The sequence below is a fragment of the Lipotes vexillifer genome, unplaced genomic scaffold (genome assembly GCF_000442215.2).
Source record: "Lipotes vexillifer unplaced genomic scaffold, Lipotes_vexillifer_v1.1 scaffold451, whole genome shotgun sequence".
Lineage (NCBI taxonomy): Eukaryota > Metazoa > Chordata > Mammalia > Artiodactyla > Lipotidae > Lipotes > Lipotes vexillifer.
In genome coordinates, this window is record NW_006795989.1 from 1,490,166 (window position 1) to 1,502,770 (window position 12,605).

Below are 12,605 nucleotides of genomic sequence, written 5' to 3' on the forward strand. Positions count from 1 at the left end.
ACACATTTTAAGTTCAAAATTAAGGCTAGCTATTGATCCCATGGCATAAAATAAACAAAAACATGCTAAATCACTTGAAAATGGCCAAAAAGTAGTTACAGTTTACTGATGAGAAATTCATTATCAGATAATAACTAAAAATTTCTTATTGGCCAAAACTGACCTCATGCCATTTTTCAGGCAACCGCATAAGAGGCTAGATAAAATCTCAGCTATAAAAGTAATGATTACATATTAATTATACATGATGAATATGCCAAAATGGTTGTTTTATAACAATGTTATCACTTAAAATATTATTTATTCATAGAAACCTTGCAAATTCAAAGAGTAAAAATTATCACTAAGCCATTATCATTACCTGAAATCAGACTTCGCTAGAGTGGCGTGGACAGAGCTACACTGCCAAGAGCTAAGAAGTGAAGAGAAATTCAAGTAGAGGCTAGAGTACACATTACGAAGTGTGGAAGAAACAGAGTAGGGAAGATAGGTCCACAGACCTGGGGAGGCACAATTAAAAGATGGCTGCTTAAGGATGCCAGATACCTGACCATTTCAAAAGGCTGAAGAAAAAGGGCCAAGAAAAAGGGGCAAATTGAAGTTATCAGACAGGTTCAAGATGCTGAAAAACACAATTCAGAATGAAACCCATAAGAGAGAATAGGCAGTAATCTTGGAGGGAAGGAGATGTTTCTTTTCTTGTGTAGTGAAAACACAAAGTGTGTAGCGGTAGAAGTTATGCTCAGAGGTAGAGGGTTGGAAATTTGGAGTAATTCATGCCTGTTAACCTCTACATAAGAAACAGACTCATCTGTTAGAATTAAGGAGTGAGGAGAAGAGGAGAGTTTTGAGAAGTCGAATGTGTCTATGTACGACACAGTAACTGCTTGGTGAGGTACCTGTCAAGCTACTCAGTAAAGACGCTATCCTTTGATTAAAGGATATGAGTACAGAATGCCTGTATTTGATTACTTTTATAATAATTATATTTGATTCCCCAATATCAACTAGGCACTTTAGGAGATATAAAAAAAAAACCTTCAAGACATGGTCTCCGACCTCAAGGAACAGTTCAGATACTATTTTATACTTTTTAGTGTAACCCTTCCCCAAAAGGTAAGGTATTAGGTTACCTTTTAATAGGTTATAAATTGAGGTATTTCATTTTCTTCCAGTCAGATTAATATGAAACAATTTCAAGCTAGATATACCTTCAGATATGAGATACTTTAAAGAGATTTTACAAGTTACAAAGTAGCCACTAGAAATACTTTCAGCAAAGCCACACTAGGCTTGGGGCAACTCACAAAGCAAGCATTCCAACTATTTTCTATGCAAAAGCTGCTGGCAGCAACTATACTCCAATTAAAAAGAAAAAAAGCTATTGGCAAACCAATTATGCTATAGTCCCTAACACCCTAAGTAGGTTTCAATGCAGAATTCAATTTTCGGGAATTCCCTGGCATGGCGCTTTCACTGCTGGGGACTGAGTTCAATTCCTGGTTGGAGAACTAAGATCCCGCAAGCCGCGGGGTGTGCAGCCAAAAACAAAACAAAACAAACAAACAAACAAACAAAGAATTCAATTTTAAATACACAAATATAAAATATCAAAATGTTACCAAATTGTCAAAGCTCATAAAGAATATATCATACAAGACTTCCCTGGTGACGCAGTGGTTAAGAATCCGCCTGCCAATGCAGGGGACATGGGTTCAAGCCCTGCTCCAGGAAGACTCCATATGCCACAGATCAACTAAGCCCACGAGCCACAACTACTGAGCCTGAGCTCTAGACCCCAGGAGCCACAACTACTGAGTCTGAGAGCCACAACTACTGAGTCTGAGTGCCACAACTACTGAAGTCCACGTGCCTAGAGCCGGTTCTATGCAACAAGAGAAGCCACCACAATGAGAAGCCCGCGCACCGCAACAATTTTAAGAAAAAGAATATATCATATACAACTATAACAGGAGCAACACAATACAATACTTGCCTTTTGCACGACTGTTTTTAAGGAGCCCAAGTTAAACAGACTTTTGATTTACACAAATTAACTACACAAATAATATCCCTTCTGAATAGTGCTTTCAAAATAAGTTACAGCTAGCAATTTCAATATTTTTTAAAGTACAGTAAAATGGAGTTCTATCTATATGCTGTTTTCACCTATTTTCTTTCCACAGGTGGCATAAGAGAGGTTTGGAGATCTCTGTACTCCAAACTGAGAAGGTAATAATATAGTTAGAAAAGGCAAACCTTAACAACTTTCTCAGGCAATGCAAGAATTAAGCATGTCCAGAAGGAAAAACCCTGAGAGAACAAGAGAACTAGATTAACCATATTTGAGAAATGACCAACTCCTTCTTTTAAATTAACATACAGCACGTGTCTATAAGGCAATTATACTACTAAACTGGTAAAAATAACTGATAAAAATAAAATTTACTTCCTCAAAGCAGGGATCATCATGTCTTACTCTCTTCATTCACAGCACAGTACACCTTGCACTTAATGGACACCCAAACTAGATAAAATAGTTTTCAAACACTTATTTTATCATTGTTTTACCTGCCATAATAAAATTAATTTATTTGTGGTCAGAGTCTGTGATCCAGCTACAAAAAAATATTTAAAGCATACTAACCAGATTAAAAAGCTAGTACTTTTGGGCTTCCCTGGTGGCACAGTGTTTGAGAGTCCTCCTGCCGATGCAGGGGACGCGGGTTCGTGTCCCGGTCCGGGAAGATCCCACATGCCGCGGAGCGGCTGGGCCCGTGAGCCATGGCCGCTGAGCCTGCGCGTCCGGAGCCCGCGCATCCGGAGCCTGCGCTCCGCAACGGGAGATGCCACAACAGTGAGAGGCCCGCATACCGCAGGAAAAAAAAAAAAAAAAAAGCTAATACTTTTGAACCCAATACTATTCTTATCTAACTTAAAATACAAAACTACAACTAATATACTACAGAGATACTTGTACTGTCTCCGATGAAACTGATTACAAGTTGGCTCAAAACGTGTTTTCTTTTGTTTTGAGAATGTAGTGAAGCGTAGCATCATAGCAATAGGCTATCTAGCATATAACCTGTAATTTTCATTGTGATTTTAAGTCACTGTACCCTATTTAATCTCAATAGAAGTTGTAATAAATTACAGATTTAAAGCCCTCAGAAGTATTAAATTATACTCTAAAAAAATGTCTGTAGAAAGTCAGGTTCAATTTTCAATATGTTATCAGTCCATCTGACTTATTAACTATTTAAGACTGTAGCATTATTTATCTAAAGTAGTATAGTTTACCAAACCTACAAGACACTTATTGTATTATTAAACAGATAACACACAAAATAGACACAAATGAAATTTTTACGCCTTTAAAATAATTGCTTTATATGGGAGAAAACATTTCTAAGCAAGTTATTTTCTGCGAAGTTTACTATTCTGTTTTTTAAAAACTGCAACAGATTTTGTTTAATTTATGAATAATATACAACAAAGTAGGAAGAAGTTGAATTTAAAACTAATATTAATGTTTTTAATAAATCAAATACTTTTTTTTAATTTCTAAAAGGGAATAACTGGCTAGTCAAATGCAGCCAAGTTTTATATTTTCTATCAAATTCTAAAGACAATTTTCAAAGCCATATATAATCAAATATAGTTTATAATAGGGCTTCCCTGGTGGCGCAGTGGTTGAGAGTCCGCCTGCCGATACAGGGGACACGGGTTCATGCCCCGGTCCGGGAAGGTCCCACGTGCCACAGAGCGGCTAGGCCCGTGAGCCATGGCCGCTGAGTCTGCGCGTCCGCAGCCTGTGCTCCGCAACGGGAGAGGCCACAGCGGTGAGAGACCCGCGTACCGCAAACAAACAAATATATATATATATATATATATATATATATATATATAGTTTATAATAAATGACTACAAAATTTTAAAGGGGGGGAGACAGTGACTCATATTTTGTTGATTTGATTATTTCAATATCAATCAAGCCTAAACAATTTTTTTCCCAATTAGAAAAGGTGCTCCAGCATTAATAATTATATAAAATAATTTATCTGACCACCTCTGGCAATCCTTTATTTTCAATGTGACCAAGTTATACTAAATAATCAGTCTTTCACAATTTAGATCCTTACCTAAAGGAAAAAGTAGAGCTCAAAGGAGCAAAGTATTATACTTCTCTTTATGCTTCTCTAAATCTCCACTTCTTTTAGGTGTATTCTTTTTGGTTAAGGAGACAAAAAAAAGACAAAGCAGCAAAGAAAATGCAACATGAAAAAGTATCTGGAAATCTAATCTTCAAGAGATGGTGCTTCCTTGGTGGCACAGTGGTTAAGAATCTGCCTGCCAATGCAGGGGACACGGGTTCGAGCCCTGGTCTGGGAAGATCCCACATGCTGCAGAGCAACTAAGCCCGTGTGCCAACTACGGAGCCTGCGCTCTAGAGCCCACAAGCCACAACTACTGAGCCCACGTGCCACAACTACCGAAGCCCTCGCGCCCAGAGCCCATGCTCCACACAAGAGAAGCCACCGCAATGAGAAGCCCACGCAGTGCAACAAAGATTAGCCCCCGCTAATAGCTACCACAATATTTCACTGACCTTATAACTAAGAGAACCCTGGTTTCTAGCAACTTGAACATTTAAATCAAAACAGATTTCTAAGTCTCCCAAATCCAATTAAGTCACCCCCACTACAGCCCAGCTACTTCTACCTCATCTGTCCCCCTACCTTCCCTCCCATTCAGTCTCCCTTAGCAGTGAAAAATTCTCAGAAAATTAGAGAAATTATTTGGGTCAAAATAAAATACATTTTAAGGTAAAAAATATTATTCTTGGTTTGTTTCATTTCAAAGACTTATCTGTTAGAATAAGACAGCTTTCTAAAGTATTGACTTGGCATTAACTACTAAATATAAAACACAAAGTAAATCAGTTTAATGACTTAGCTGTCCCCAAACTACAAATGCCACCCTAAAAATACAGTATTTCCAATACTCATCCAGTTCTTTTAATTTCCACACAAGTAGTAAGAGCAGAGGCTCTAACACCCTAGCATACAGTGGTATGCTTCAGAATCTAGGCAATATGTTGCCTTTGTGCAGTGACACATGGCCCAAGTATCAACTGAGGAGAACAGCATGATCTGCTAAATCAGTCAAGGTCTAATTCAACAAACATTTAGGTAAAATGTATAACAAACATCCTCTAAATATCTGTTCTAGCTTGGTCCTAACTGATTAGGATAAAGTCCAAAACAACAGCTGTGACAAAGCTACAGAAGCAGCACACTAACATTAAGTTGTTCTTCCCCAAACCACTCTTTTTTAAAAACAATTTTATTGATTGATTGATTGACTGATTGACTGGCTATATTAGGTCTTCGTTGCGGTGTGCGGGCTTCTCATTGTGGTGGCTTCTCTTGTTGCGGAGCACGGGCTCTAGAGCAAGCAGGCTTCGGTAGATGCCGCGTGTGGGCTTAGTAGTTGTGGCTCGTGGGCTCTGGAGCACAGGCTCAGTAGTTGTGGCTCGTGGGCTTAGCTGCTCCGCAGCATGTGGGATCTTCCCGGACTAGGGCTCGAACCCGTGTCCCCTGCATTGGCAGGCGGATTCTTAACCACTGCGCCACCAGGGAAGCCCCCCAAATCACTCTTAATTATACCAATCCAACCAAAAGAAGTGCACTGTGTTTCCTCAAGTCGGTCACATAAGTGCTTTGGCTATCCCAAAATCCTCCACTCTTCTACTCCAAATCTATATCCCTATATTCAACTTATGTTAAATGCTTAAAGGTACTAGACAAAATGTATTTTAAGCAGTTGAATCCAGAACCAGTAAGGACATTTCAAATAATTTATTTAGACTGACATATGTATCATACAGAAAGGGTTTCCCATGACATAGCTTTCAGCAAGTGGGGGTGGGGGGCGGGAGGGAACACCCTTTCAAAAGTAATAAAATATACTGACAGGTTCCTTGATTTTAACAAAGTTCTAGGAATTCGTCATCAAAAGTAACTTCCAATTTAAACATACCACACTGGGAGTTTCAACTTCAGATATTAGGAAATTAGGACAGCTGCAAACCCAGAAATTATACATGAAGATTTTTTTTGGCAGCAACAATATAATCATGTAGCAAGTTACTTTATGTCCTTTAATAGTTTAGAGGCAAGAATAATTCTGGAGGAATATTTTTAAATGTGGAAAATTTCACAGTTCCTTGGAATACCTTTAAATCTAAATACTGCCATGACATTTTCATCTCCAAATTCAAACGTATGTAAAGTTGCAATGGAAACTATTTTTAAAACCTCTGAATTAACCACCAATAATGCAATTCTAATGTACCATATCATCACCCTCAGTGGTGAACTGCTACAATCAGAAAAGCATATTAAGAAAGTTAACTTCAAAAGTTACCAGAATAAGTCATTCTAATATTCAAATGGAAAATAACATGCAAACAAATATTCCATTCAATGGATGTGAAACAGGCTTGGGAAACAGCATTTTAGCACTCTGAAATTTACATTTTCCTTTTCCACCCTTACATATAGATGCCCTCAATGCTGATGTATCAAATATTTAAAACGAAGCTCAATCAAAGAGTTCACTTGACAGCTGTTACTATTTTAAGTTGCAAGAAAAAAAAGGGGAGGGCGGGGCTTTCAATAACCTGCATTCAACAAATACTTATGTGCCCTGCCATACTAGCTACAGCAATCTACCTCTGTAATTTGCACCGTTTTATGATACCCCATGACAGAAGATCCAAAAAAATAAAATAGTATGATCTGAAACTTATTTTCAAGCATGTTTACAAGAAGAATTACCTCATAAAAACCATCCACTTTTATGTGACTCTAAAACTCCATGCCCAGAAGCCAATGACTGGTTTATAAGCAATATAATGACAAATTCAATGGAAAAGATATTATGACAATCGACTAAGGCTGGCTCACCATGTTATGATCTGCTTGCCTAATATGCATGTTTAGCTACTGTAGTCAGCAATGTCCAAATATAAATCTGAAATATTTAATGGCTGGTCCTGTTCTAGATTTCAAGCTCATTTTATCTTTCTAAAACATAGTTTTAATCTAAGTCTCTCCACAAAAAAAATTTAAAAACAGTCCCTAAAGTATAAAAAATTAAGGGACAAATTATTCAATTTTCCCATAAATGCAAGAAAAAACTGCAGTGAAATGTCCAAAGTATCAAATATATCAGCCCACCTTTACCTGAACACAAATTAAAAGCAAGTTTCAAAAATAAAAGAAAAATAAACCTCAATCAGGTTGAGCATTATATTTCATAAATAAGAGTTCCCTGTACTTTAGGAATGCACCCATAAATATACCAAGAAATACCTTGTTGATTTAAAAGTAAGGAACTTTATTTGGTTGGTTACATTTCAATTACTCTTAAGTGGCATATAAAGACATAAGGTAACTAACAAAACTATGTTTCAAAAAAAAGGTCAGTCTTATTTTGTTTACTTAAATACTAAGTTTAATCATGACCTATCAAAATCTTATCATGGCTCACTGTATAAAATTAGCACCGCACTTGCAAGCATAAGCAGAATCTAGACTTATCAAACATATGGTGAGGCATGCCTAGCTTCTGAAAAATCAAATGAGAATGCAGGATTAAAATGTCTTTGGTTGGGTTACAAACAAAACACGATCCTGTTTAAAAGTTTGCATCAAAAATTTGATCGAGAACCTCTCAAAATTTTAAAGCGCCCAGCAACTAAATCTTAGCAATAAACTGAAATGGTTTAAATATAACTCCTTCCACTTCAGAGGCTACACCTAACAAGCAAATACCTAAAATAGAAAAAAAAAAAAAAAATTCACCCCCATCTCCAAACTACTAGAAGGTATGCATAACACAGGCACAGGCTGGTTTACCAGCTAACTTTTCTGGCCCTAGACCAGAGACATCAAAGCTGACAACAGAACCAACCATGAGCTTTCCCTGTAAACGGGACGATAATGTGAAAAAACTTCACTGTTGCTAAAAGAAGCTCCTTTAATGAGAAGCAGCGAACGGCAGGTGAAAAAATAAATTCTAACAGGGCAGCAAGAGGTTGTGAAAACACGGTTCAAGGACTGAACGTGTTATGACTGCTCTGTAACAGGTCCAAGGTAATTTACGCACACACGCTTCAAGCGCAATTCCTCAAGCAGAGATAAGATTGGGAAACAACAGGCTTCGGCCAAGAGCCACATACCATTTTAAAACAGCCGTCTCCCTCCCGACAGGAAAACAGACATTCTCGCTCATCCGAAGTCTTTCCGCGAGTTCCCCCAGCGCCGCGAAGGGAAGAGGGCGGCCGCCACCCTAACGAGAGACGCCGGCAGCAGACCCGCCGCGCGGCCGCCACGCCTTCCTCCGGCCGCGGCAGGGGACGCGGAGCGGCGGATCACATTTCTCCTCCCCAACAATCACACGCACTCACGTCCCCAGAGTTGACACCCTCCAAACCCGCCGCTCGGCGACGCTGGGGACTGGGCCACAAAGCCAGGGACGCAGCCATCGGCCGCGGCGCTCAAGTTGCGTGCGTGCGTGCGTGTGTTTGTGTTTGTTCCCCTTTAATGAAAGACAAGAGGTCTCCGTAGTGACGGCCCAGGCTGCGGTGAGGGAAGAGGCCCCATGTGGGACTAAACAAAACTTCGGTTGCTGGGAAGAGCCGTTGCGCAACCCTGGCAGGAGGCGGCGGGGGCCGCTCGGCCTGGCCCAGCCCAAGCGCGACTTCCCCGAGGCTGCGCCACCGCGCGCAGGAACCACGCGCGGACCCCGCGTCCGGGGGCCTCGGGCCCGGGGCGCCCCGACCTCAAGGGAGACGCCTGGCCCCGCCACCCCGTCGGGACCGGGACGGAAACGCGGGGCATGAGCGCAGGGGATGCGGATGGGGGTGCAGGACGCACAACGGGTGCGGGCCGCTCCGGGGGACGTCGTGCCCGCGAGGGTCCAGGGGAGGGGCCCGCTGGCCCCCCCCGAACGCAGACGCGGCCGGTGGAGCCGGTCCCCCGCCCCGGGGTGGGTACGCCCCTCTCCCCTCGCCCCTCGCCCCTCGCCCCTCGCCCTATTCCCTTACCTTCCTAGAGGCCTGCGCTCTCCCCTCTTCGGGCGGCCGCAGCCCTGAGCATGTCCGGGGTGGGTGCGGGGCCGTGTCGGGGACAGGGAGCCAGGCGCTTCAGCAGGCGGCACCACCCAGCCCGGGCTCAGCCCCTCTCCGCGGCCGCTGCCATCTTGTCCTGGCGGCTGAGAGGAAACGGCGAAACACCCTCCCCCGACCGCTGCTGCTGCTGCTCTGGCTGCTGAGCGCCGGACCCGTGTCCCTCATCTTCCTTCCCGGGGATTTGGGGTGGGGACGGCTTGGTTAGGGCGAAGGGGTGGTGAGAGGTCCGGCGGCCGGCCTCCCACTGCTGGGGCCTACGGGCGGCGCGCGGTGCGGGGCCCGCGGCTGTTGGGGCCCATTCCTGACGCCCCCGCCGAGTGAGGAGAAGGAAGACCCGGGGATTTGGGGTGGGGACGGCTTGGTTAGGGCGAAGGGGTGGTGAGAGGTCCGGCGGCCGGCCTCCCACTGCTGGGGCCTACGGGCGGCGCGCGGTGCGGGGCCCGCGGCTGTTGGGGCCCATTCCTGACGCCCCCGCCGAGAGAGGAGAAGGAAGACAACAGGGACCGGCGGCGGCGGGGCCCGCGGCTCGGTCTCCTCAGGTCACCGCGCTGCCGGCAGTCGTCTCGGAGGCGGCTGCCGCCGGCCGCCCCACTCTCGGGCCCCTCCTCCGCGCCCGCCGGCCTCCGTCGCCGCCTCCGCAGCGCCACCGCTCGCCCGGACGCTCTGCGCGCCGAGCCCGGGCGGCCCAGCTCGGCTCGGCCCGCGGCGCCTCTGTGAAGCCCCTCCCCGGGGCCCGCCCGCCCGCGGCCGCGCCCTTGTGTTGATAGCTTCGAGCCCGCCTTGCGGCCGGCGGGAGTCTGACCCGGAGCTCCCTCACGCCAGCGCCTCCTTTACTGATCCGAACCTCAGTCTTCGGCCCATTCCGCCAAAAATATATATTGTAAAAAGATCCTAACACCAAAGAAAGGCTGAAAATGCGGAAGCGGATTTTACAGGCCTTTCGAGATCCCGTAATCATAGTTTCCCCTGCCACCCCTTTGGGATCTGTTTCTTGGCTTTTTTTTTTCTTTCTACCTTTCTTTCTTTTTTAAAGGTCTAATAATAAGGGGAAATGCTGAAAGTGAACAATCCCAGTCTAAAATAGGTCCTTCCCGCTCGCCCATCCCAAAGGGTCAAGGGAATTGTAAAATCAGGTTAAAGAACGAGGAAAAGGCCCGCGTGGAAATTTTCCAAGAGCATCTCTATGGTCCAAACCCACATAAATATGAAGTTCACCCACCTCTGCGTTGATAATTCTCCATCAAGGTACTCAGTTCCACTCCCAGAGACTAGTTACCACCCTCATGGAGACTAGGAAATCAACAGAATGGCCCATCTCAAACAACGGAATCACAGAACCATAGAATTTTAGAGATGAAAGAACGTTAGAGTTCCTTGGTCCAAACTCTTTAAGTAGGGCAGGGGTTCAAAGAAGATTAGGTTACCTACCCAAGGTTATACAGCCAAGCCCTGGTCTGCACTCCTTCCCTCCTAGAAGTCCCAACTGACCTTCTAAGTATCATTCAGAGTTAATCTTTTTAAATATTAGTTTCTTTTTGTCCTGAATTAGTGTTTAACCTTTTGGGAACACCTTTCTCTGAGGAGTGGAAGTGCCCTCTCTTTGTTCCCTTCATAATCTTCACTAGGAGAATTGAATCTACCCCACAAGTATTTATCCCCAGACATTTTCTATTGGTAACTGAGGCAGGGCCTAAAGGGAGTGGCAAATTGCTGCATATTTAATTCCACACCTTTACTCCCTGCTGCTTTTCAAACTGGGAAAAGAGTATTCTGAAGAATACCTTTAAAAGAGAAAAGGATAGTATGCCCTGAGGCAGTAGGAAATAACATTTTCGAATAACAGTTTTCTTCAAGTTAGGGAGGATAACCAGTTGCAAAGGTTTCCAAAATAGAAAAACAAAACACTGACTGTCTCTCAGATAGCAGCATATTAGCCATTCCTTTTTACTTAGTATTTAGTTACTTTTGATTTTTTTAAAAAAGTAATAGTTAAAAGAACCAAAAAAGGATAAAAACATGACTCAAAGGAGAAAGTTACAATAATAGAAAAATCTATCAGTGAAACAAGGAAGATATTCCACTAGAACTTCAAACTTTCAGAATTTTTGCAAAACATTTCTCTGGGTCACCCCTAATGGAAGGCTTCCATTCTCCTTATTACAGCATTGCTACATCTATGAAGGAAGCTGAAAAGGGGAAGGATTTTGTTTTTTTTTCCTTTCTAGCCCTGTCATTGATACACAGTAAGTTCCAGGACACAGTAAGTTCCAGGAAGGGATCCTGTCATCTTTTTTTTTACGATTGTATTGTGAATGCCTAATACACTCGCTGATTTATAATAAGTCCTTAGTAAATATAGCTGAATAAGTAAATGAACACTATTTGTTCAGGTCTTCCTCCATTTTATACCTATTGTCTCCTAACTTAATCTCTTTACCTCCAATCTCTCCCTCTCCAATCCATTCAGAACACCAACCTCCAGATAATTCTTCAAAGCCCCTGATTTAGCCAGTTTATGAAATTTGTTTTAAAAAATTGAAAATTTCTCAGTGTTAAGTTTTTTTTAAAAATGCAGATTACTGCTTCCCTGGTGGCGAAGTGGTTAAGAATCCGCCTGCCAATGCAGTGGACACAGTTCGAGCCCTGGTCCAGGAAGATCCCACATGCCGAGGAGCAACTAAGCCTGTGCACCACAACTACGGAGCCTGTGCTCTAGAGCCTGCGAGCCACAACTACTGAGCCCGCGTGCCACAATTACGGAAGCCTGCGCACCTAGAGCCCGTGTTCCATGACGACACCGCAACTAAAGAAAGCCCACGTCCAGCAACGAAGACCCAACGCAGCCAAAATAAATAAGTTTTTTTAAAAAAACAACAATGTTGTGATAGTTTAAAAAAATAATAAAATAAAATAAAATGCAGATTACTAAATTGTCCATGAAAAAAAGTTTATGAATAAAAAGATGATAGCCAAAAACTTTCATAGTCTTTTCATTCAAAAATATTGCTTACATACTATGTACTAGGCACTGTGCTATGATCTGAGAACACAGTGGCGAAAAGTGAGACACACTGTGAGCTTATATTCTCTCTAGAAAGTTGGCTATCATACAAATAATTAGTAATAATAACAGTCATTATAAAAGAGAAGTACAGGGTGGAAAGAGGGGACGGAACAGGAGAATCTAATAAAATGGGGACGCGGCGGGGGGGGAGCAACGGGTGGGGGGAGCCATGGAAAGACTGGTTCATTTCTCATCCTCCAGGACTCACTAAACGCTCACTTCCTCAGGGAAGAATCTCCTGACTTCTCTGACTAAGCCAAATTTCCATATATCTTTCCTCTGTAGCATTTTTCTCAGTTGCCATTTTATGTTTATCTTCTGGTTGTTTGATTAATGTCTACC

General features: G+C 43.0%; 1 protein-coding gene across 2 annotated transcripts in view; it reads right to left on the reverse strand.

Moving 5' to 3' along the window:
* The window catches only part of HIPK3 (homeodomain interacting protein kinase 3), a 96,753-nt gene extending 86,254 nt beyond the window's left edge, over positions 1-10,499 (reverse strand). Inside the window, exon 1 of one of the 2 annotated variants that reach the window (XM_007468085.1) lies at positions 10,419-10,499. In XM_007468085.1, the coding sequence (XP_007468147.1) occupies positions 10,419-10,440 (22 nt within the window). In that variant the 5' untranslated portion in view covers positions 10,441-10,499. Of the gene's footprint in view, positions 1-8,248; positions 8,618-10,418 lie in introns of those variants that run through there. The other variant, XM_007468086.1, reaches the window with a different exon arrangement.
* Positions 10,500-12,605: the final 2,106 nt, after the last annotated feature.